The sequence below is a fragment of the Monodon monoceros genome, unplaced genomic scaffold (assembly GCF_005190385.1).
Source record: "Monodon monoceros isolate NGI ecotype Baffin Bay Population unplaced genomic scaffold, NGI_Narwhal_1 Super_Scaffold_19, whole genome shotgun sequence".
In the NCBI taxonomy this organism is placed as follows: domain Eukaryota; kingdom Metazoa; phylum Chordata; class Mammalia; order Artiodactyla; family Monodontidae; genus Monodon; species Monodon monoceros.
The window spans coordinates 44019248-44045365 of record NW_021703775.1 but is presented as its reverse complement, the minus strand read 5'-3'; the positions used below and the strand labels follow the sequence as shown (position 1 = coordinate 44045365).

The 26118-nt window shown below is 36.8% G+C and overlaps 1 protein-coding gene across 4 annotated transcripts in view; it reads right to left on the bottom strand.

Annotated features, from left to right (window-relative positions):
- ASB3 (ankyrin repeat and SOCS box containing 3) overlaps positions 1 to 26118 on the bottom strand; it is a 94288-nt gene that overhangs the window by 46332 nt on the left and 21838 nt on the right. For 3 of the 4 annotated variants that reach the window (XM_029232329.1, XM_029232326.1, XM_029232327.1), the window contains 2 exons: positions 14415 to 14623; positions 9258 to 9416 (listed from right to left, as the gene is read on the bottom strand). In XM_029232329.1, the coding sequence (XP_029088162.1) occupies positions 9258 to 9416; positions 14415 to 14610 (355 nt within the window). In that variant the 5' untranslated portion in view covers positions 14611 to 14623. Of the gene's footprint in view, positions 1 to 9257; positions 9417 to 14414; positions 14624 to 25800; positions 25862 to 26118 lie in introns of those variants that run through there. The other variant, XM_029232328.1, reaches the window with a different exon arrangement.

Here is a 26118-nt window from a genome sequence, read left to right as displayed (position 1 = left end):
AGCTGAGACAGCAGAAAAGAAAAACCAAAAGCTCTGATGGCAGGGACACTGCCCCTCCCACAACAGGTCAGGTTATTGTGCTGAAGAAACCTGTAACATCAAAAGTCTAACAAAGTAAAAATGATATGAGAACATCATTACCTGCAATAATTTCTAGGGAGACATTTATATTTTTGAAGAAACACATCTTTCCATTTCCTATATTTAAGAGGGAAAAAGAAGTAATCTGGGATAACATAACCTGAATAACAAAATATTGTTGAAAAGGAGAAATCAAGGAAGTAGAAGCAGCTGCTGACCCACATATAACTTCTAACCAAAATCAAAACTCAGTTGAGGCATGTAGCACACTGAGTGCAGTCACAAGCCCCACATGAAGATTTCATGAAGACATGGACTCAACATAGGATTCTCATCTGGGAGAAATGTGGCAGAGCTATACATACATGTAAGTAATAAATCTAACTAGCAGTACTAAACTCTAACTAAAAATAGTAAACAATGATCATTATTTAATGCAGCACTCATTAAACAATAAATTTCTAAAGGAGGGATTTTTTAAAATGCAATTATCCTATTGAATGCTCTTTTGGAAAAATGCCTAATGTGACTTTATGTTCTAGGGAATTACTGCAGACAAGTTCTGTACCAAATGCAAATTGCAGTGAGCTGAGTTTTACATCTATAAGCTAGAATATACTCTTTCATCTTGAGGCTCAGATTGTGACAGTAGTTCTACTGAGAAACATGACAGTCAGTAAGGCTGTAATGAACAGTTTAACCACAGGCTGTCCATCTTCTCTAGTTATAGCAACAGGTTGGTGATTTCTGAGGGCCTCAGAGATCACCTACGTATTCTATTAGTACATTTGATTTATATATGAATTTTTAACTGTATCTATGCTTCTTAAATTCTACATGTACTCTATTCTCCATTATGCACTTCATTTTCCTCTACAATTCACTGATAAAATAATCTTTCCATTGTATATCTAATTTGAATAAAACTTTTTTCCCTACCTCTTTCACAAAGCAAAAAAGAATGTTCGTAGCCATTTTATCTACCGTGTATTTCTTTGGTCCTATGGTTACACTGACATCTGGTGGCACTAGAAAAGAAACTAGACTGCAATGACAAGTGATTTTTTTTCTAGTGTTTTGAATTTATTCTATGTCACCTCAGATTTTATGTTTTTCTAAGACTTTACCTATACCCAGGACAGGAGAACTATTAAAGTACTATACTAACTCCACTGACAGCATATGTTACTTTCAACTTTTCACTCTGACAAAATGACTGGCAAGGATGGAGAATTATTTCAAGAATGTCACTGGATAAGTAGGACTACCCACAGTTATTTATTTCATAATTAAAATTTATAATCAGAATGGTTATAAAGTAAGGCTTTCCCATCAAAGACATATATCATAATTTCAAACCACTCTCCCTATATATACAGATATATTTCTATAATGTGTCTTGGCCATGAATCCTTAGTCTGAAATGTAGTATTTGATTGCTACTTAGAAAATTTTTTTCTAAAATTGTAATGAAAAGTTACACTTCTTTCTTACAAAGGACCTCGTGTCTGCCCAACGACTAACAATCTTAAAGATGTATACTGATGGTAAAAACCATGACCAAATGGACAAAATTCATTATGTTAGGAATATAACAGAAAGATTGTGGTCAGTACCCCAATCTAATTCTACATGTTGCCACTGACATGTCTCTGTTTCTGACAGAAAGAAGTCAAATGGGCAATTAGCCATCAGAGATCATATCCAGAAAAACACATCTTTCAATCACATGAAAGTCTTAGAAGACAAAAACCTTATCATTTTTCCATATGTCTCCCCACCAACAGAGTCAAGAGAAACGTTTGATTTAGATAGCAGAGCTAGAAAAGTGAATTCTACCACTTTCTGTAATTATCCAATTCACGTTTTTGAAGTACTCATATAGCAGTAGTTTCCTTATAGGAGCCACCTCTGTATGATCTCCACAGTATGGCTTAGAGAAACAGATCATTACACTGAGGAGTCCCTATCAAAGAAAAAGTATGTGGCAAAACATCCCTCATCCCAAGGACCACTCCAGTGTTTAGGACCCTGCACTCTCACTGCAAGGGCCTGGGTTCAATCCATAGTTGAGGAACTAAGATACCACAAGCTGCAGCGTGGTATGGCCAAAAAGTAAATTAATTCATTAATTTAATTTAATTAATTATTCAATTATGAACATGCAAGAACTCAAGGAACATTATTCCCATGGGTCCTTTCAGAGGACTCTGTTAAAGGAAGAATTTAGTTAACCAAACAAGACTGGAAAAACCATGGCAAAATAACTGATGATAAACTTCTAAGCTACTGAACCACATAGCTATAAGAATAAAATAAAATGAAGGTATTAAGATGCCAGAATAGGATGCAAAATGTTATTTCCACTGACAACGTTAATACAATATAACTAACAAAATTTGGCAAAGGACAGAAAAAAGAAAAATAGTTACACAGGAGAATACAGGGATATTGATTTCTTCATTTTTAAAAGCCAGAAGTTTAATTCTATCAATCAAACATGACTAATAAAATGACAGATGGTGTAAATACATTTAATTATACGAAGGTAACACAAGAAAGATAATATACTAGCTTCAAACTGCTTATCTTAAGGAATGAAAAGATACAGTCTTAAAGCATTGAAGAGTATGATATAAAATAATAAAAAGTTACATCAAGAAAGTAAATAGAACATGAAATTAACATTTTAAAAATGTAACTTTTTAGTGAACAGCCATACTTCAGACCTGAGAAAACTCAAACTCCTATTTTCAAGAACATGTCCTCAAATAAAAATGCTTAAGTTATAATCCTTAAGGAAGATGATTAATCTTTCCATTGAAAGATCTAAAAATAACTCCAAAGATTAAGTTTAATTAATATAATACATATCAAATATATGAATGCTACACCTCAAAGTTCATAGCACCTCAAAAAATAACTCTATGAATGATCACTAATCCATGAAAATACTAGTGAAAAGTGAAATACAGGTTGGTTTGTTCAACTCTGGAATATATCAACAGAGTCAGAGTTAAAGGATAGGCCACACGAGCTAAAGTATGACATATTTTACAATTCAATATTGAAATAGGCGGCCTCACATAACACTGCTTATAAAAAACTTTGTTCCTAATAAACATTACAGCTATGTTTAACGTTGAAGGTTACACAGACTAAGCAGAGACTCAGAAGAACAAAAAATGAAAAATAATCCATCAAAAGCCAAAACAGCATGCTGTGCAGTTCTCATAGAAATTGTTCTGTGAGGTTGCACTGGGTTGGATTTGAGCCTCCAATTTATCAGTGTTGTTTTAAATATAGCAAAATAAAATCTATTTCCTATATAATCAGCTATATTTTCACTTAAATCTACTATATTTATAAATAATGGTATTCATATTTCCAAAGCAGTTTTTACAAATCTATCCTTAGAATATTTACTGTGTATGCATTTATAAGGCAAGGCAAGGGAAGGGGAGTGGAGAGAGAAGACAACAGTAAAGAAAGGAAATAAGAGGTAGACTCCTTGTTAAACATAAACTTTAAATTGCATGTTAGCAAATGATGTTCTATAAGAACAATTTTCACGTGGAAAGATATGGAGGAGAAGAATTTGTGGGATTTTCTCATTTTAATTCTTACTGTCATTGAACTGAAAAGCTTCCTTCCAAACTCCATTTTATGAAAATCTTGGTGAGTTCTGTGTAGGAAAGATATTCCCACTATAAACAGTGGAGTAGTAAATTTTCTAACTGTCTGCATTTAGCCTTTAGTTCAATCATAATGACACACCACTGATGTTGATGACTTTTGCAGTCACCTGAAAGTTCTGTATTCATTTTCTATCCCTTGATCCCCCAGTTTAGGTGTTAACTGGGCCACAGGATAGGTACTACAACATGCAAGGGAATATAGCTTCCCTTGCGGGGAGGGGTAACATACTCCAAAGTTTCAGCAATGAACAGTTTGGAAAGATAAAGCTACAGATGGGGAAAGAAGCTATACTAGACGGGCAGTCCTCCTTTCTCACTTTAAGTCCAGGTGGTCCAACCACTCTTCCTTACCTAGAGATTATCATCTATAGCTTGGTGCAAACCTTGAAGTGTTCTGGATTTTGTTTTAATAAAAAAACCTCTTCCATTATAGATGGAAACACAGATCACTATGGTTATTTAAAAGAGGGAGAAATATACAGGTAAGTAAAGCACATTGCTAAAGTTTGTCATATTATTTATGGGTCAGAGCAGACACTAGAGCCCACAACACCTAACTAAACAAAACACCTAAGTGAAGAGTCACATATCCATTCTTTGTTACTATGTTTTTGCAAAAGCTCAGCCTGTACTTTTCCTTTTTAAAAAGTACTCTACTTCCGGGCTTCACTGGTGGTACAGTGGTTGAGAATCTGCCTGCCAATGCAGGGGACACACGGGTTCGAGCCCTGGTCTGGGAAGATCCCACATGCCACAGAGCAACTAGGCCCGTGAGCCACAACTACTGAGCCTGCGCGTCTGGAGCTTGTGCTCCGCAACAAGAGAGGCCACGACAGTGAGAGGCCCTCGCACCGCGATGAAGAGTGGCCCCCGCCCACCGCAACTAGACAAAGCCCTCGCACAGAAACGAAGACCCAACACAGCCAAAAATAAATAAATAAATAAATAAACAAAAAACCTCTACTTCCAAACAAGGACCTAATACAATTGATGCAGTACTTGAGCATGCTGAGTACTCTATGTACTATATATCCTTGGGCTTAAACTCTCTGCTTGAGTCAAAATATTTTTTGTATTAGCCAATACAAAACATAATTAGGATGGTAGTTTGCTGCCAAAGAAACTAAATAAATCCTATTACTAAAAATAAGTGATTTAAAGTTTTTCACTGGTGTGAATTATCCTGGCAACTCTTCCTTCATTAACATAAAAAAACAGCAAGTATATCCTGAAATATAAATCACTAAAAACTCTGCATCTCTAATATTCTCCAAATAGTTATATAATAAGTAAGCACGATGCTGAATTTAGTAAATGGGACTATTATATTTTGAAACTGTAAACTAAGTGATCAAGCTAGCATTTCTCAAATAGTCCCATGGAATATTAATGTTTTTTGAGATAGTCCCAAGTGTTCCACAAATAAAAATAATATTAAGGTCAAATACATTTCAAAATGCTGGATTAAAGTTAACATAAGTGATATTTAAAAAAAATAAGTGATATTTTATAAGAAGCTATTTCAGAGACCTTCATTCTTTCATTCAACAAATAATTTACTGCATGCCTACCATATACCAGACACTGATCTGAGTTTGGGAGTTACAACAGTGAACAAGATAAATAAAATCCCTGCTCTCATGGAACATTCTTTCTAGTGAGAGGAGTCAATAAATAAAGTAGCAAATAAATAAAATAATTGCAGCCAGTGATAAGAACTATGAAAATACTAACACAGGATAACATAGAGTACAGAGGATACTGCAGACTAGGTGGACACATAAAGCTACATGGCTACTAATTTTTGTTTTTCTACACTGGGGAATACAGAACATAGCATTTCCCAAACATATGTTGATCAGGAATACTTCTGTCAATGAACACCTATTAATAGCTCACTGAATCAATTCAGGAAATGCTATTCTAACCAATACACAGACAGTAGAAAGATCAAAACTTAAATACAGAACTTCTGATCCTAAATACAGTGTTTTCACACTTCCTCATCTGTGATAGTAGAAATAATAATAGTACATATGTCATAGAATCATGGTGAAAATTAAACAAGGTAATTCATGTAAAACATCTGACACAGGGTTTGGTACACACTCTCTGCTTAATAAATTTTGCTGTTACTATTAATACAGTACTCTGCACATGGTATCTTCCTCTGTCATCCCAGGGTGACTTATTTTTCCCTCCTTTAATACCCTGAACACGTTATTTCTAACTCTTTTACAGGACTTAATTCCTTTTGTTCACGCCTCTATGTTAGATTCCTTGAAGATAACTAGAATAGAGATTGCACTTAGCACGGCTTCAATGAAAGCTTAAGCTTACTATGTAGTTGTACAGAATATCTGAAGTGGGTTAAATGTGGATGTGGTAAAAAAAAAAAAAGAAACTTTACATAAAAAGTTACATATAAACTTTATGTAAACTTTACATAAAAAGTTACCATATTACAGCAAGGCTTCCATGAAACATCTTCATAATAGTATATATCACATATTTAAAACACTTTTATAAATTAACATCACCAGTAATGGATCATTTTCTTCCTGATAAGATGCACTAAGATACCATTTCACTTCTGTGGTATTCCTGGAGAAATGTATAACCTGTACTTTATCAAGAAAAAACATCAGACAAACCCAAATTGAAAGACATTCTACAAAATAAATGGCCTGAACTCTTCAAAAATGCTAAAATCATAACAGATAAAGACTGAAAAACTGTTCTAAATTACGGGAGGCTAAAGAGACATAACATTTAAATATAATAAATAATCCTGGACTGATCTAAAAATAAAAATTTTTTTTATTTGCTAAAAAGGACATTACTGGAGCAACTGGCAAACCTGAGTAAAATCTGTAGATTAAACAACAGTACTGTATCAGTGTTAACTTCCTGATTTTGATTATTTTATGGCAGTTACATAAAAGAATTTCATTGCTTATAGGAAGTTCACACAGAAGTATTTATGGGTAAAGAAGCTTTATGTCTACAATTTAATCTCAAAGGGTTCCAAAAAAATAATACATGGATAAATATATAGGGAGAAAAAATGATATAGTGAACAGGGCAAAAGAACAGATTTTGGGTGAAAGGTACACAAGAATTCTTTGTACTGTTATTTCCGTAAGTCTGAAATTATTTCAAAACAAAACACTTGTCTAATAACAGAACAGAAAAAAAAGGAAAGATGGCAAATAATCATATGAAAAGATGGTCAACATCATTAGCAATCAGGAAAAATACACATTAAAATCACAACGAGATACCACTAAATCCCTACTAAAATGACTAAAATGTAAAAAAAGAAAAATTTGTCAATACCAAGTGACACGGTGAGGATGTGCGACGCCTGAAACTCTCAAACATTACTGGAGGGGATGCAAAATGGGAGAGTCACTATATAAGAAACTTACAAATTGTTTTCCAAAATTAAACATACACTTACCACACGAACCAACAATCCTAAATATTAATTCAAGAGAAATGAAAACTTATATTCAAACAAAACCTGTGTGCAAAAGTTTGTGGCAATTTATTCATAATCACCAAACACTGAAAACTCAGATGTCTATCAACTGGTAAATAGATAAATTGTGGTGCACTCATACAATGGAATACTACTTAGAAAGAAAGGAATGAATTACTGATACATGCAACAACATGTATGAATCTCAAAAGCATTATGCTAAGTGAAAGAAGTCAGTCTCAAAGGTTACATGTTGTATTGTTTCATATATATTTATGACATTCTGTAAAAAAAAAACAAACTACAGGGGAGTTCCCTGGTGGCCTAGGATTCTGGGCTTCCACTGCTGTGGCCCAGGTTCAATCCCTGGTCAAGGAACTGAGATCCCACAAGCTGCAAGGCACAGCCAGAAAAGAAAAAAGCAAACTACAGGCATGAAAACAGAAAACAGATCAGTGGTTATCAGGGGTGAGGTAGGGGGAAAAGGTTGATTAAAAATAGGCAGCATGATGGAATTCTGCAAGGTGATGGAACTGTTCTGTGTCTTGACTGTCATCGTCATTACACATTTTTATGCATACATCAAAACTCATGAAACTGTACACTAAAAAGAATGGATTCTACTGCACATAACTTTAAGAATATATATTCTTAAATTTACAAGGAAAAAATTATTTTCATAGATATTTTATTCTCAGCCCAATAAAGACTAGGTAGGTACTATTACTCTCATTTTATAAGTGAGGAAACTGAAGCATACAGTAAATAAATGAACATATGAATTACATGTGGCAGGACCAAAACTATAATCCAAATACACTGATTCTGTACAAATGTTTTATTCTCTTAATCTTCTCATGTTCCACTAAACTTTATGGGCCACAATGTCCCCAAAGACAAACAGGATGAAAGGGAAGGAGGAAGCTAAAAAGACAGGTATTAGAAGTATGCCCTTCAGAATTTGGCCTTTTTTTTTTTAAATATTTACTTGTTTGTTTGTTTGTTTATTATTTGTTTGTTTATTTGTTTATTTAATATTTACTTGTTTGTTTGTTTGTTTATTACTGCCGGGTCTTACTTGCAGAACACGGACTCTTAGTTGCGGCATGTGGACTTCTTAGTTGCAGCACGTGAACTCTTAGTTACTGCATGCGGACTTCTTACCTGCAGTATGCAGGATCTAGTTCCCCAACCAGGAATCGAACCCAGGCCCCCTGCATTGGGAACACAGAGTCTTACCCACTGGACCACCAGGGAAGTCCCTGGCCTTTGTTCTTAATGAATTAAAAAACAACCATAGGGCTTCCCTGGTGGCGCAGTGGTTGAGAGTCCACCTGCCAATGCAGGGGACACGGGTTCGTGCCCCGGTCCGGGAAGATCCAACATGCCACGGAGCGGCTAGGCCCATAAGCCATGGCCGCAGAGCCTGCGCGTCCGGAGCCTGTGCTCCGCAACGGGAGAGGCCACAACAGTGAGAGGCCCAAGTACCGCAAAAAAAAAACCCAAAAAAAAACCAGACCATAACTGCAGAAGTCTGAATAGTGATCCATATAGGCAACAAATTAACTGGCGTTAAAGGTTTAGCTCATGATTTCTTCCATAAAACATTCTTAATTTCTTAATGCTAAGAAAAAGCAAAAGCAAACATAAAACATTCACAGGTAACCCTGTAACTACTGCTACAATTTAAACTCTACCTGGTCTTCAGAACAACATTGAGAACAATGATAATGACTACAATTCAGAACAAGTTTTACAACTTTAAGTAAACATTTAAAAGATATTCTCAAATGCTATCACCCAAGGGTAGAAAACAAAAAAGAACCTTTAAAAATACCTTTCGGTTTCAAAATCAAAGAAGTGACAGTATAATATTTGCCAGAGAACATACTATAAATACAACAGCTTTAGGGGAAATTAAGCTTAGTTTCTTTAGCAAAAAATAAAAGTAAAAAATAAAAAATTGTATCTGTACCACAAATAATATACTTCACCTAAAAACAGTGGTGTGGTTTCCTCTAAAGTAGTGGCATTAGGATCTGCCCCAGCTTCTAAAAGAATCTGTATGATCTTCCAATGTCCTTGACTTGCAGCAAGATGTAATGCACAGAAACCCTCAAAAGTCTTTGCCTTAATGTAGTTTTTAGATGAATCTATGAAAGAATAAAAAACTATCAATTAGAAGGTATCACTTCTATTTCTTGGATTAAAAAGCAAAGATTCCAAGAAGAATTTAATAAACTATTAAAAGATAATTATAAATGGGAGGTCTCATAGTTTAAAACTCTAGAAAATCAAGAAAAAGTTCTACAAGGGTCACAGTATAAACAGCTTCCCAGTAGTCTTAATACAAATTCTGCCCACACACTCATTTTCTCTTCTCTAATTTTTGGTAAGTGGGGGAAGGAGAGCAGCAGGAATTGAAAAGTAATAACACAAAAGCAAGATCCAAAATGTACTGAAATATTAATAAATTTGATTCTTTTATTTCTAAATTTCCATGAGGAAAATGGTCTCACCTGTAGCATTACTTCCTTGTACTCAACTAATAAGATGAAGGTATTTAAAATACTCCTTTTCTAACCTAAAACTACATTCTAATCATTAATGAAGCCTACATTTCTAAAATAATAAAATGCACTCCAAAGAAACTGAACAATGGCATACAATTTATAAGGAACTTATGAGTTGACTTAAGTTTTCTGGGTTTGTTATGAAAATCTCAAAGTTTTGGTAACATTCAAATTATGTAAACAATGTCCACATTAAATTTTTTGTAAGTCCACAGCAAAAGATAATATTAAGTGACTTTCTTACCTTTGCTTCCAAAACAAAATTCTAAACCCACAATAGAATGGTGGGTTGAATGGGGGAGGCATTTCTGAGAGCACTGATAAACAAAAACAAAAAATAAACAAGTAAAAAAAGGTTTAAATAATATTTTCTTGAAATACCAGAATTAAAACTAATGCTCCTGACTACAATAATCATCTGTCTTAAGTAATTCCTGCAATCATAACTGCTGAAACTGTCAGTCTAAGCCATAATAATATTCAACTAACAGCTTGTAAGCATAAATAAACAGCCCCCAACTTTACCAGATACACAACTAAATGGCAAGATAGGGTAGTTATATTTTAAAAGTTCCTATCACAAAAATAGTGTTCCCAGATTAGTCAGAAACTGACATATATTCAGATATCCACAAAACTATAAGGTTAAGACATGAAAAACTAGGAACACACAGATATATATAGATACAGATATGTAAATAGCTCCCAAATAGAAAATTTCAACATTATAAAGAAGCTGATTCTTCCCAAAATAATAATAAATTTATTATAATTCTAATCAAAATGTCAACAGAGCTGGGTATTAGTTCATTGATTGGTTTTATACTTGTAACGTGACTCAAGTTGATAGGGGTTACGGAGGGCAGGTAAGAATAACAAAGAATTTAGAAAAATAAAAGAAGGAATATATTGGGGGGAAGCTAGACTTACTATTAAACTATGTGCTAAAGTTAGAATAAGTAAAATAACATGGTCCATCTGAACACAACTCTTAATCACTACGCTACACTGCCTTATTTATCTAAGGATTTCCAATATCTGTTATCATGCCCAGTATAACAGTGTAATATTTTCTTAACATGAACTAATAAAAAGTACTATGAATTATTAGATCATATATTGGCCACATAAAAGTACTTGTTCACAGTATGTTATAATTAATTGCAAGAGTTTAGGTGACCTTTCGTCAGCAAATGGTTTAATATAGAACAGCATGATTAACTGTCACTGAAGATCATTATTGTTCTTCCAGATTTAATAAACTTCATGAAATCTCAGTACCTATTACACTAAACTGTCAATACAGAAGACAACCAAATTTGTTATTTGTGCTAATACTTTATACAGAAAGCTAAAGTGAAATATATATACATATATATATATGCATATTAAATTTCTAAGTAATCCATACTTCAGTGTTCTTCTCCAACTTGAATGAAAAGGCCATGTATGACTTCTAGGCTAGATTCTGGATCTAAAATGAAGACAGTAAAGCAAAGCCTTTCTAACCTTTTAAGACTCTTCCATCCTTTTTGTCTAGGCCTGAGCACCTTCATACTTTAGTACACTAATAAAAAGTATGTTTCAGGAATCTCTGGCAGTTAAGTAATATTAGATGAATTTAAGGAGGCAGAAATTATATAATAAAAGACAATTTTATGTATACCAGCTGAGCTACAAGGGACAAGAGAATTATGAATCATATAAAACACAGGTATAGCAAGTATAAAGAATGACAGAAATGTCAAACTTGCTTTTGAAACTTTTAAGATTAACCCATAATAACAAGTTAACTGGTTACAGATATGAAGATGCTACTGTCATCATTAAGCAGAAGAGACCTCACTTCACTCTTCAAGACTAGAAATGTTTCTACGTCACCATCACTTTAAGATACCTCCTTACATGAAGCTGTATGTTAGCTAGACATTTTACAAAGTAGTCAGCTACCATTCCCCACTGGTAAATATTTATGAACTTGAACTAACCAGAAAAGTTTAAATTATAATCTTTTTTAGAAGGCAGTGGATCTGAATTAAGTATGGACTTTAATTTACAAAAGAAGGGATGAGCCAGGGGAATATAGAAAACATTTTTGAAAGTGACCAATAGGCTATATAGCCCTTTTGCTTCATTTTAGTTTGATTTTTCTAGTGAATCAAGTAACCAAATCTGACAGAATTTTGGACATTAGTTCCAACTACACAGAACAACCAAACTCATGGAAAACTGAGACCAAAAATGTCACCACCTCCCAGAATAAGTCATATAGCTGCTTCCTACCCTCTGCAAACCCTATTTCCTATCTCCCTACCCCTACCCTAATCTTTGTGTATGTACTGCACATAAATTAGATTTATCCAAAATTTATTTCATAATAGTGAACTCTAATACAAATTGTGAGAAATTTTTATTTGACCATTTATATCAACTATTCACATAGTTAACTATGAGTGACTTACCCTCCAAAAACATCAAGCCTAAAAAAGAATAGTCATTAACAATGAAGGTGATACTTTTAACTTCTAAAAGAAAACATAGATGACTTAAATAGCCAGTTCAAACACATTAAGTCAAAAGCCTGCCTAATTTTATTCAGCAGATAAAAGGAAAAAAAATTATAACATAAAACTGATGTGGGGAGAGATAACAGTATATCTGGAATGAACTTTTTGACTAGAAACAAATATTCAAATTCATGCCTTTGGGGACTTCCCTGGTGGTGCAGTGGTTAAGAATCTGCCTGCCAATGCAGGGGACACGGGTTCGAGCCCTGGTCCGGGAAGATCCCACATGCCGGGGAGCAACTAAGCCCGTGTGCCACAGCTACTGAAGCCCGTGCGCCTAGAGACCGTGCTCCGCAACAACAGAAGCCACCGCAATGAGAAGCCCACGTGCTGCAACGAAGACCCAACACGGCCAAAAATAAATAAATAAAATAAATTTATAACAACAAAAAAAAATTCATGCCTTTGTCACTAGAGATAGTTTGGGAATTCAAGCTCTAGAATTAACTTCAAACAAATTCTGAAAACATGTATTTTTACATTTGAGGCATAAACTCTATCTTTCCAATATCTTTAAACATTCAACTATAATAGACTCTAGGACACGTGATTTAAAAAGCATTCATGGTAAACTTCCTGTATTATGATTTGGAGCATTTAGCCTTGTCATCTCTCATCCCTTAAAACAAAACAAACAAAAAGCCACACCAAAAACATTTTGAGGATTACTTTCTTTCCCATCCATGAAGTAACGAGTTAGTAATTTTGATGAGCTATGGTCCCAAAAGTCTACCTTCTGAGTGACTGGTGATGGTAAGTACACAGGGGAGAAAAATATGAATGTCCATGATTAATGAATTGTAAATGGTGCACTGAGTGTCATAACATGGAGTGTTATATTCAAACTCAGTTTAAATTAACTGAATGTTAAAAATGTTTACTTTGATTAAACGCTGGAAACATACTATAGTGGAAAAACATGGGCTTTAGAGTCAGAGAGAAATGGGTTCAAATCAAATATCCTGGTTTATTATATAACTTTTGACAAGTCAATTTCTCTGAACCTTGGTCTTTTCAATAAAATGGGGATAACATGTTCTCAATAGCAGTTTTGCATATTTAGATAAATAATGTAAATCAAGCATCTAGTACAATGACTGCTACAAAGCAGTGCTCAATCACCATTAATTCTCTTCCCACACCCCGCTTCCTGAGTGTCACACTGTCTCATTTAGTCTCATTTACTGAGCCCCTCACTCAGTTGTGTGCTGGCTGTGTAACTGGCTCTGAGGGAGTGAAAAAAGAAAAAAGAAAAGTTTATAGAATTGGTTTGTAACACTGGCTGATTTCTGTGGTGTAACTCTCCCACATGGCTGATCTCAACCTACCAGCTTTGAAGTCTACCAAATACAGAGCTGGAAAGAGATGTACATGATTACTCTCTGTCCCATTACTCTGTTTTATTTTTTCCACAACACTTTTACCTTTTGAGATTACCTTGTTTAACTGTTTAGGTATTTATTCTGTTCCCACCCCTACCCCCAAAGGGAATAAAAACACTACGGCAGGGACCTTGTCTGTCCTGTTCTCTTCTGTGTCCTCAGCAAGTACAAAATCAAACTAATTGGTAAGAGTCCCCAAATTCAGGAAACTGAAAACTATTAAAAAAAAAAAAAGACTAATTCAAGGAAAACACTCATACCCTCAATTTCGGCAGCACTGTTCTTTTTCTTTGGAGAAGGAATAAAAAATAAACATGACCAGTAAGTACCAAATGCTTAAATTAAAACAGCAGATTACTTCTGCCACATCACCTAGCTTAGCAATAAAAATCGGCCAGGCATAAGCACTTCCATATAAAGGACAACATTTCTAAATGTCCAGCTGGAACACCATACTTATATAATTCAAGGTAGGCAACCTTACCATTCTTAATAACACAGAAGCAGTTATTGTATGGTTATAAAAAGATAAACAAATACTACTGTTAATAAGTCATGTATTACCATTTTTTTTTCTTTTATTAATCCAGCTTGCAAACCCAGCCTCCCACACCCTGAATTTACTTTACCTGCACGAATTAACATCCGCAAACATTCTATAGAGTTGTGATAAGCTGCTTCATGAATTGGCATCCAACCCCTGTTATCAGCAACATCAACACTACATCCGTTTTTGAGTAGTTTTCTTAAGACTTTAACATTGCCTTCCCTGGCAGCAAGTCCAACCGTGGAGCATGTGTCAGAGTAAGCCTCTGTAAAATCCATTCTTTTGACCAGTCTACAAAACAAGGCAGAAAGAAAACACTATCGTCAATAAAACAACACTGCACTCCTAGATATTAGCAGATCACTGTGGACCTGTCTAGCATCTCTCACATAACTGCTGGGGAACAGCCTGAGGTGGAGATAGCAACCTGTCAGGCCATAGCCTCTGCCAGTCTAAATCAGGAAGTCTCTCTGGGGGACTGGGCTTCCTTAGAATCCTCTTATTAAAGATATCAAGGGAGTTTTAAGTGTTCTATCACTCCTTGTCTGAGCAGCTCCTTCCTGCAGGCTCCTGCTCCCATTCATACTCCAACAAAATGCACTCACTGGAACAGTTGATGAGAGAGTGAAATTCCTTCAGTTAATCCGAAATGTATATACTGTGCAGAGATGGCCATTTAACTACCAGCAACGCTCAGCCTCAAGAACTAATTTTATAGCCCTCTACAGGGAAAAGCTAAACCCAAAAAAGCCAGAAAGGAGTGAAGGACATTTTTTTTAAAAAAACAAAATTAAGTAGTAATTCTAGTCTTTATGTCCCTGCTGGTTCTTTCCAGAAGGAGCAAAACACTCGGGTTCTCTTTCCTTGATGAAACAGTCCCACTGACTGAATATACTAAAATGAACAAAAACCATCATAGATGGGTCCAGCTTTCCTACACTAGCCCAGAAAGTTTTTCACAGCATTATTAGCCTCCTCCTCACAATCTCCCTTCAAAGTTCAAGTTCCCCTGGAGTCAGTGTCCAGTATAGCTCAGCATATGACTCTTACAAAGACAATTTCTTGTTAGTCACACTATGAGGCAGGTTGGGATAAGACCCAGGATTCTCAGGGCAACAGTTATCTCCCAAAAGGCAGTCCCTCTCAGTAACATTTCAGTTCCATCCTTCCTTTTAGTTTTTCTAAATATCTTAGGAGGTAGGTCAGGAAATACCAACAACACGTCTAGTCCAATACAAGTAAAAAACTTTCTAGAGTGATATTCTAAATAATTTAATCAGAACGGGAGGTTTGAGGGAAGAGGTTAAAAGTAAGCACACAGCAGTTCCTGTAGTAAGTTTAAACTTATCTATGGTCATGTTTAAATATAAAGCTGTATCTGCAGAACCTGATTCTACAGAGAGCTAATATTAGCTATGAATTAATCTGATTAAATCAACCAGTCCATTACTAAGGAAGCAAAGATATTTATTACAGAACATTTAATTATTCAGTTAATAATTATTTACTGAGTACCAATTAAATGATCAGCAATGTGGAGGATATAAAGATGACACAGAAGTTGCAAGGAGGGGGAATGAAAAAGACACTGAAGGAGATCTTCAACATGGTGGAGGAGTAAGACGCAGAGATCACCTTCCTCCATACAGATACATCAGAAATACATCTACACGTGGAACAACTCCTACAGAACACCTACTGAACGCTGGCAGAAGACCTCAGACTTCCCAAAAGGCAAGAAACTCCCCACGTACCTGGGCAGGGCAAAAGAAAAAAGAAACAACAGAGACAAAAGAAAACACACAGACAAAAGAATAGGGACAGGACCTGCACCTCTGGGAGGGACCTGTGAAGGAGGAGAAGTTTCCACACACTAGGAAGCCCCTTCACTGGCGGAGATGGGGGGTGGCAGAGGGGAAGCTTCAGAGCCACGGAGGAGAGCACAGCAACAGGGCTGCAGAGGGCAAAGTGAAGAGATTCCCACACAGGGGATCCGTGCCAACAGCACTCAACAGCCTGAGAGGCTTGTCTGCTCACCCGCCGGGGCGGGCGGGGGCTGAGAGCTGAGGCTCGGGCTTCAGAGGTCAGATCCCAGGGAGAGAACTGGAGTTGGCTGCGGGAACACAGCCTTAAAGGGGCTAGTGAGCCACAGCTAGCCGGGAGGGAGTCCGGGAAAAAGTCTGGAACTGCCGAAGAGGCAAGAGACCATTGTTGCGTGGTGTGCGAGGAGACGGGATTCAGAACACCGCCTAAACGAGCTCCAGAGACGAGCGCGAGGCGCGGCTACCAGCGCAGACACCAGAGATGGGCATGAGATGCTAAGGCTGCCGCTGCAGCCACCAAGAAGCCTGTGTGCAAGCACAGGTCACTATCCACACCGCCCCTCCTGGGGGCCTGTGCAGCCCGCCACTTCCAGGGTCCCATGATCCAGGGACAACTTTCCCGGGAGAAAACACAGCACACCTGAGACTGTTACAACGTCACTGTGGCCTCTGCCGCCGCACGCTCGCCCCACATTCTGTACCCCTCCCTCCCCCGGGCCTGAGTGAGCCAGAGCCCCCGAATCAGCTGCTCCTTTAACCCCGTCCTGTCTGAGCAGGGAACAGACGCCCTCAGGACCTACACGCAGAGGTGGGGCCAAATCGAAAGCTGAACCCCAGGAGCTGTGCGAACAAAGAAGAGAAAGGGAAATTTCTCCCAGCAGCCTCAGGAGCAGCGGATTAAATCTCCACAATCAACTTGATGTACCCTGCGTCTGTGGAATACCTGAACAGACAACGAATCATCCCATAATTGAGGAAGAGGACTTTGGGAGCAACTGTAGACTTGGGGTTTCCTTTTAATTTGTTTCAGGTTTTATGTTTACCTTCGTTTAGTATTTAGAGTTTATTATCATTGGTAGATTTGTTTATTGATTTGGTTGCTCTCTTTTTTTTTAATATATATGTTTTTCCTTTTTCTCTTTTTGTGAGTGTGTATGTGTATGCTTCTTTGTCTGATTTTGTCTGTAGAGCTTTGCTTTTACCATGTGTTCTAAAGTTCTATCCGTTTTTCGTTTTTTCCTTTTTTTTAAGTATAGTTCTTAGTGCTTGTTATCATGGGTAGATTTGTTTTTTGGTTTCGTTGCTCTCTTCTTTCTTTCTTTATTAGTTTTTAATTTTAATAATTTTTTATTTTAATAACTTTATTTTATTTTTTTCTTACTTTCTTTCTTTTTTTCTCTCTCTTCTTCTGAGCCATGTGACTGACAGGGTCCTGGTGCTCCCGCGGGGTGTCAGGCCTGTGCCTCTGAGGTGGGAGAGCCAAGTTCAGGACACTGGTCCACCAGAGACCTCCCGGCTCCAAGTAATATCAAACAGTGAAAGCTCTCCCAGAGATCTCCATCTCAACACTAACACCCAGCTCCACTCAACGACCAGCAAGCTACAATGCTGACACCCTATGCAAAACAACTAGAAAGACAGGAACACAACCCCACCCATTAGCAGAGAGGCTACGTAAAATCATAATAAGGTCACAGACAACCCAAAACAAACCACCAGACGTGGTCCTGCCCACCAGAAAGACAAGATCCAACCTCATCCACCAGAACACAGGCACTAGTCCCCTGCACCAGGAAGCCTACACAACCCACTGAATCAACGTTAGCCACTGGGGGCAGATACAAAAACAACAGGAACTACGAACCTGCAGCCAGCGAAAAGGAGAACCCAAACACAGTAAGCAAAATGAGAAGACAGAGAAAGACACAGCAGATGAAGGAGCAAGGTAAAAACCCATCAGACCAAAAAAATGAAGAGGAAATAGGCAGTCTACCTGAAAAAGAATTCAGAGTAATGATAGTAGAGATGATCCAAAATCTTGGAAATAGAATGGAGAAAATACAAGAAACGTTTAACAAGGACCTAAAAGAACTAAAGAGCAAAGAAACAATGATGAACAACACAATAAATGAAATTAAAAATTCTCTAGAAGGAATCAATAGCAGAATTACTGAGGGAGAAGAATAGATAAGTGACCTGAAAGATAAAATAGTGGAAATAACTACCACAGAGCAAAATAAAGAAAAAAGAATGAAAAGAATTGAGGACAGTCTCAGAGACCTCTGGGACAATATTAAATGCACCAACATTCGAATTACAGGGGTCCCAGAAAAACAACAGAAAAAGAAAGTGACTGAGAAAATATTTGAAGAGATTATAGTTGAAAACTTCCCTAATATGGGAAAGGAAATAGTCAATCAAGTCCAGGAAGCGCAGAGAGTCCCATACAGGATAAATCCAAGGAGAGATACGCCAAGACACATATTAATCAAACTATCAAAAATTAATTACAAAGAAAAAATATTAAAAGCAGCAAGGGAAAAACAACAAATAACATACAACAGAATCCCCATAAGGTTAAGAGCTTATCTTTCAACAGAAACTCTGCAAGCCAGAAGGGAGTGGCAGGAGATATTTAAAGTGATGAAAGGGGAAACGCCACAACCAAGATTACTCTACTCAGCTAGGATCTCATTCAGATTCGACAGAGAAATTAAAACCTTTACCAACAAGCAAAAGCTAAGAGAATTCAGCACCACCAAACCAGCTTCACAACAAATGCTAAAGGAACATCTCTAGGCAGGAAACACAAGAGAAGGAAAAGACCTACAATAACAAACCCAAAACAATTAAGAAAATGGTCATAGGAACATACATATTGACAATTACCTTAAATGTAAATGGATTAAATGCTCCAACCAAAAGACACAGACTGGCTGAAGGGATAGAAAAACAAGACCCCTTTATATGCTGTCTACAGAGACCCACTTCAGACCTAGGGACACATACAGACTGAAAGTGAGGGGATGGAAAAAGATATTCCATGCAAATGGAAATCAAAAGAAAGCAGGAGTAACAATTCTCATATCAGACAAAATAGACTTTAAAATAAAGACTGTTAAAGAGACAAAGGAGGACACTACATAATGATTAAGGGATCAACCCAATAAGAAGGTATAACAACTGTAAATATTTCTGCACCCAACATAGGAGCACCTCAATACATAAGGCAAATGCTAACACCCATTAAAAGGGGAAATCGACAGTAACACCATCATAGTAGGGGACTTTAACACCCCACTTTCACCAATGGAGAGATCAACCAAAATGAAAATAAATAAGGAAACACAAGCTTTAAATGACACATTAAACAAGATGGGCCTAACTGATATTTATAGGATATTCCATCCAAAAACAACAGAATACACTTTCTTCTCAAGTGCTCATGGAACATTCTCCAAAATAGATCATATCTTGGGTCACAAATCAAGCCTTGGTAAATTTAAGAAAACTGAAATCGTATCAAGTATCTTTTCCGACCACAATGCTATTAGACTACATATCAATTACAGGAAAAAACCTGTAAAAAATACAGACACATGGAGGGTACACAATACACTACTTAATAACCAAGAGATCACTGAAGAAATCAAAAAGGAAATCAATAAATACCTAGAAACAAATGACAATGAAAACATAACGACCCAAAACCTACGGGATGCAGCAAAAGCACTTCTAAGAGGGAAGTTTATAAGCAATACAATTCTACCTCAAGGAACAAGAAACATCTCAAATAAACAACCTAACCTTACATCTAAAGCAATGAGAGAAAGAATTTAAAAAACCAAAGTTAGCAGAAGGAAAGAAATCAAAAAGATCAGATCAGAAATAAATGAAAAATATATGAAGGGAATAGCAAAGATCAATAAAACTAAAAGCTGGTTCTTTGAGAAGATAAACAAAATTGATAAACCATTAGCCAGACTCATCAAGACAAAAAGGGATAAGACTCAAATCAAAAGAATTAGAAATGAAAATGGAGAAGTAACAACTGACACTGCAGAAATACAAAGGATCATGAGAGATTACTACAAGCAACTCTATGCCAGTAAAATGGACAACCTGGAAGAAATGGACAAATTCTTAGAAAAGCACAACCTTCCAAGACTGAACCAGGAACAAATCGAAAATATAAACAGACCAATCACAAGCACTGAAATTGAGACTGTGATTAAAAATCTTCCAACAAACAACAGTCCTGGACTAGATGGCTTCACAGGCGAATTCTATCAAACATTTAGAGAAGAGCTAACACCTATCCTTTTCAAACTCTTCCAAAATATAGTAGAGGGAAGAACACTCTCAAACTCATTCTACAAGGCAACATCATCAGCCTGATAACAAAACCAGACAAAGATGTCACAAAGAAAGACAACTACAAGCCAATATCACTGATGAACATAGATGCAAAAATCCTCAATAAAATACTAGCAAACAGAATCCAACAGAACATTAAAAGGATCATACACCATATTCAAATGGGGTTTATCCCAAGAATACAAAGATTCTTCAATATATGCAAATCAATCAATGTGATACTCCATATTAACAAATTGAAGGAGTAAAACCATATGATCATCTCAAATGATGCACACAAAGCTTTTGATAAAATTCAACACCCATTTATGATAAAAACCCTCCAGAAAGTAGGCATAGAGGGAACTTACCTCAACATAATAAAGGCCATATATGACAAACTCACAGCCAACATCGTTCTCAATGGTGAAAAACTGAAAGCATTTCTTCTAAGATCAGGAACAAGACAAGGCTGTCCACTCCCACCATTAGTATTCAACATAGATTTGGAAGTTTTAGCCACAGTAGTCAGAGACGAAAAGAAATAAAAGGAATCCAAATCGGTAAAGAAAAAGTAAAGCTGTCACTGTTTGCAGATGACATGATACTATACACAGAGAATGCTAAACATGCTGCCAGAAAACTACTACAGCTGATCAATGAATTTGTTAAAGTAGAAGGATACAAAATTAATGCTCAGAAATCTCTTGCATTCCTATACACTAATGATGAAAAATCTGAAAGAGAAATTAAGGGAACACTCCCATTTACCACTGCAACGAAAAGAATAAAATACCTAGGAATAAATCTACCTAAGGAGACAAAAGACCTGTATGCAGAAAACTATAAGACACTCATGAAAGAAATTAAAGATGATACAAACAGATGGAGAGATATACCACATTCTTGGACTGGAAGAATCAACATTGTGAAAATGACTATACAACCCGAAGCAATCTACAGATTCAATGCAATCCCTATCAAACTACCACTAGCATTTTTCACAGAACTAGAACAAAAAATTTCACAATTTGTATGGAAACACAAGACCCCAAAGAGCCAAAGCAATCGAGAGAGAAAAACGGAGCTGGAAGAATCAGGCTCCCAGACTTCAGACTATACTATAAAGCGATAGTAATCAAGTAGTATGGTACTGGCAAAAAAACAGAAATATAGATCAATGTAACAGGACAGAAAACCCAGAGATAAACCCACGCACATATGGTCACCTTATTTTTGATAAAGGAGTCAAGAATATACAATGGAGAAAAGACAGCCTCTTCAATAAGTGGGGCTGGGCAAACAGGACAGCTACATGTAAAAGAATGAAATTAGAATACTCCCTAACACCATATACAAAAATAAACTCAAAATGGATTAAAGACCTAAATGTCAGACTGGACACTATAAAACTCTTAGAGGAAAACACAGGAAGAACACTTTTTGACATAAATCACAGCAAGATCTTTTTTGACCCACCTCCTAGAGTAATGGAAATGAAAACAATAATAAACAAATGGGACATAATGAAACTTCAAAGCTTTTGCACAGCAAAGGAAACCATAAACAAGACCAAAAGACAACCCTCAGAATGGGAGAAAATATTTGCAAATGAAGCAACTGACAAAGGATTAATCTCCAAAATTTACAAGCAGCTCATGCAGCTCAATATCCAAAAAACAAACAACCCAATCCAAAAATGGGCAGAAGACCTACATAGACATTTCTCCAAAGAAGACATACAGATTGCCAATAAACACATGAAAGGATGCTCAACATCACTAAGCATTAGAGAAATGCAAATCAAAACTACAATGAGGTATTCACCTCACACCAGTCAGAATGGCCATCATCAAAAAAATGTACAAACAATAAATGCTGGAAAGGGTGTGGAGAAAAGGGAACACTCTTGCACTGTTGGTGGGAATGTATATTGATACAGCCACTATGGAGAACAGTATGCAGGTTCCCTAAACAACTACAAATAGAACTACCATATGACCCAGCAATCCCACTACTGGGCATATACCCTGAGAAAACCGTAATTCAAAAAGAGTCATGTACCACAATGTTCATCGCAGCACTATTTACAATAGCCAGGACATGGAGGCAACCTAAGTGTCCATCAACAAATGAATGGATAAAGAAGATGTGGTACATATATACAATGGAATATTACTCAGTCAGAAAAAGAAACGAAACTGAATTATTTGTAGTGAAGTGGATGGACCTCAAGTCTGTCATATAGAGTGAAGTAAGTCAGAAAGAGAAAAACAAATACCATATGCTAACACATATATATGGAACCTAAAAAAATAAGTGGTTCTGAGGAACCTAGGGGCAGGACAGGAATAAAGATACAGACGTAGAGAACGGACTTGAGGACGTGGGGAGGGGGAAGAGTAAGCTGGGATGAAGTGAGAGAGTGGCATGGACTTATATATACTACCAAATGTAAAACAGCTAGCTAGTGGGAAGCAGCTGCAAAGCACAGGGAGATCAGCTCCTGCTTTGTGACCACCTAGAGGGGTGGGATAGGGAGGGTGGGAGGGAGACACAAGCGGGAGGAGATATGGGGATGTATGTATATGTATAGCTGATTCACTTTGTTATAAAGCAGAAAGTAACACACCATTGTGAAGCAACTGTACTCTAAAAAAGATGGTAAAATAAATAAATAAAACTTTTTGGATGTCTTAAAAAAAAAGAGATGACATAGACACAGATTCTATCTCAAGTTATGTACTGTGTCACAGAAATGACAAATATATGTGATTCAAAATAGCAGAAAATGCCATAAGAGAAGTACAGATAAAGAGCCATGAGTAATCAAAGAAGGGGAAAACTACTTCAACTTGGTGGGGGATATGAGCTGTGCCTAAAAGATAAGGGAGGCTGTGACAAAGAGATAACATGTAAAATAGCATTTCTTGGGTAGAAGAAAAAATATAACCCAAATTACGGAAATGAACAAGCAAGGGTGAGTAAGGTTCAGTGAATAATGGAAACAATTTACCTTGGAAGGAGGATTAGGTAAAAAAAGAATAGTAGAAAAATGAGGTTACAGACATAGCCAAACAATGGAGAATCTTGAATGGTAAGCTGTATGTTTTTAAATATATTACTTCTAGCCAAGGCCATTACATCCAAATTTCACAAAAAAGAACAAATCACACATTTTAGGTCTATTTATAAGCATACTCATCTAATAGAAAAAAACTTTTTTCATACATAGGAAAACCACACACAAACACACATATAAGAATACTATTCCAAAGACATGAAAAACAACTTCAAGTAAAAACAGATAAGAATCCCCTTCTAAATTTACTGGGTTTTCTCACAGTTACAAATAATGTTAACAGATCCAGATTAATACACAATAATCTGAAAAAATTAACAGAACTGGATAATATCTTTCCGCTTAAGGGAAAGAGAAGCCAAAAGACATGTACTATAATAGCAGGATCGTTCTCTTCAACCTTTAATACCAACTAGTCAACATGAATAAACTGTTAAGATCTCCCTTAATAAAACCTCCCTATGTTCTAGACTAAAATAGAGAGTACAGACTCAAACAACAAAATACATACAATGTAATAACAAATATGTATGATACATAAACATCACCTAGACCTGAACTGGTAAACAAAATATCAGCTACAAAAATAAATTTTCAGGCAATTAAGGTAATTTGAAGACGGAATAGATATTTGATGATGTAATTATCGTTAGTATTCTTAGATGTGATAATGGCATTATGGTTATCAGGAAAATGTCCTTATTCTTAGAAGTATTTAGCAGTGAAGTCACAACACATGCAGCTTACTTCAAAGGTTTTATTTATTTTTTCTTTTTTTGGTGGTATGCGGGCCTCTCACTGTTGTGGCCTCTCCCGTTGCAGAGCACAGGCTCCGGACGCGCAGGCTCAGCGGCCATGGCTCACGGGCCCAGCCGCTCCGCGGCATGTGGAATCCTCCCGGACCGGGGCACGAACCCGTGTCCCCTGCATCAGCAGGCAGACTCTCAACCACTGCGCCACCAGGGAAGCCCAAAAGGTTTTAGATTTAAAAGTATATAAAGAGAAAAAGAGTAAAGCAACTATGGCATAATGTTAATTATCGGACCCATGTGGAGAGTGTATAAATGGTCACCATGTTCTTTTTTTCTAACTTTTCTGTATGTTTGAAATTTTTCGAAAAATTTGGGGGGGAACTAACCATTCCAGGCAATGTGAAACCACAGCTTGCAGAAAATTAAAAGACCTGGTTATTCTTTTTTTTATATATAAATTTAGTTATTTTATTTTTGGCTGCGTGGGTCTTCGTTGCTGTGCACAGGCTTTTCTTCAGCTGTGGGGAGAGGGGGCTACTCTTCATTGCAGGTTCGCGGGGCTTCTCATAGCAGTGGCTTCTCTTGTTGCGAAGCATGGGCTCTAGGCGCACGGGCTTCAGTAGTTGTGGCACGTGGGCTCAGTAGTTGTGGCTCACAGGCTTTAGAGCGCAGGCTCAGTAGTTGTGACTCACGAGCTTAGTTGCTCCGCAGTACGCGGGATCTTCCCAGACCAGAGCTTGAACCCGTGTTCCCTGCATTAGCAGGCGGATTCTTAACCACTGTGCCACCAGGGAAGCCCAGACCTGATTATTCCTAAATTAAGTTTTTCTTTGTGACATTTTCCTGCTGATTTCTTAAGAGCATAAATAATACTCCATGAACCTGGATGTTCTAGCATTCTTTTATAAAGCTAAAGACTACCAACAGAAATCCTCAAGAAAGAATCATCATTTGTTAAAGCTTCTGCTTTCACATACAGAAACACTGCACTGATGGTCCAAGTGAGCTTCCTAAACAGTATTTTGGAGCAGTAGCTCTAGCCTTCAGATCAAAACATTTTTTAGGATACTTGACCTGTTGGATAAACTCATGAAAGCTATTAAATTTCTCCCCAGAAAAATGTACACAGATCCCAAATCTTGTATACAACTTCAGGAGGTCTCACATATGGCTTCCAAAGCCTATACACGAGCTAAAAACCTTTGCCTGCCTACACTTTTCTGAGTGACTCCTGAGAATACTAAAGATGAATAAGGTCGTTTCACGCAGAAAATTTAAATATGCAAGCAATTTTTGTTGAAATAATATTCAACAGCTCTTCTACAGGCACAAAACTTCTGTAGTAAACTTTCTGCTTTTATTCGACAGGTAGAAAGATTTTTTTAATGTAAAAATACAGATTACATTCCCTGCAAATCCAGTTTTCAAACCGTAACAAAATGTCTTTCTACGTACCAACTGCGGTACCAATAAACAGCTCGCCTCCGTATCTAGACCACACCAGCCACGATTCCCACCCTCTCTTCTTCCTCTCTGCATTTAAAAAACAGAAGACAGTTCCAATCTTAGAACCACTAAACCCATAAAAGGATTCTGGGTAATGTAGTCCTCTGACCACGCGCACCTCAGGAAAGGTAGGGTGATTTACAGAGGCTGCTGAAAAAATCCATTGCTTAGTTCAGAGGAAGTCAATGCTTCCGGATACCCTAAGCAAGCAAAAAAAAAAATAATAATAACTGACTGAGCTGGAGTAGGAAAACATTCTTCGAACTG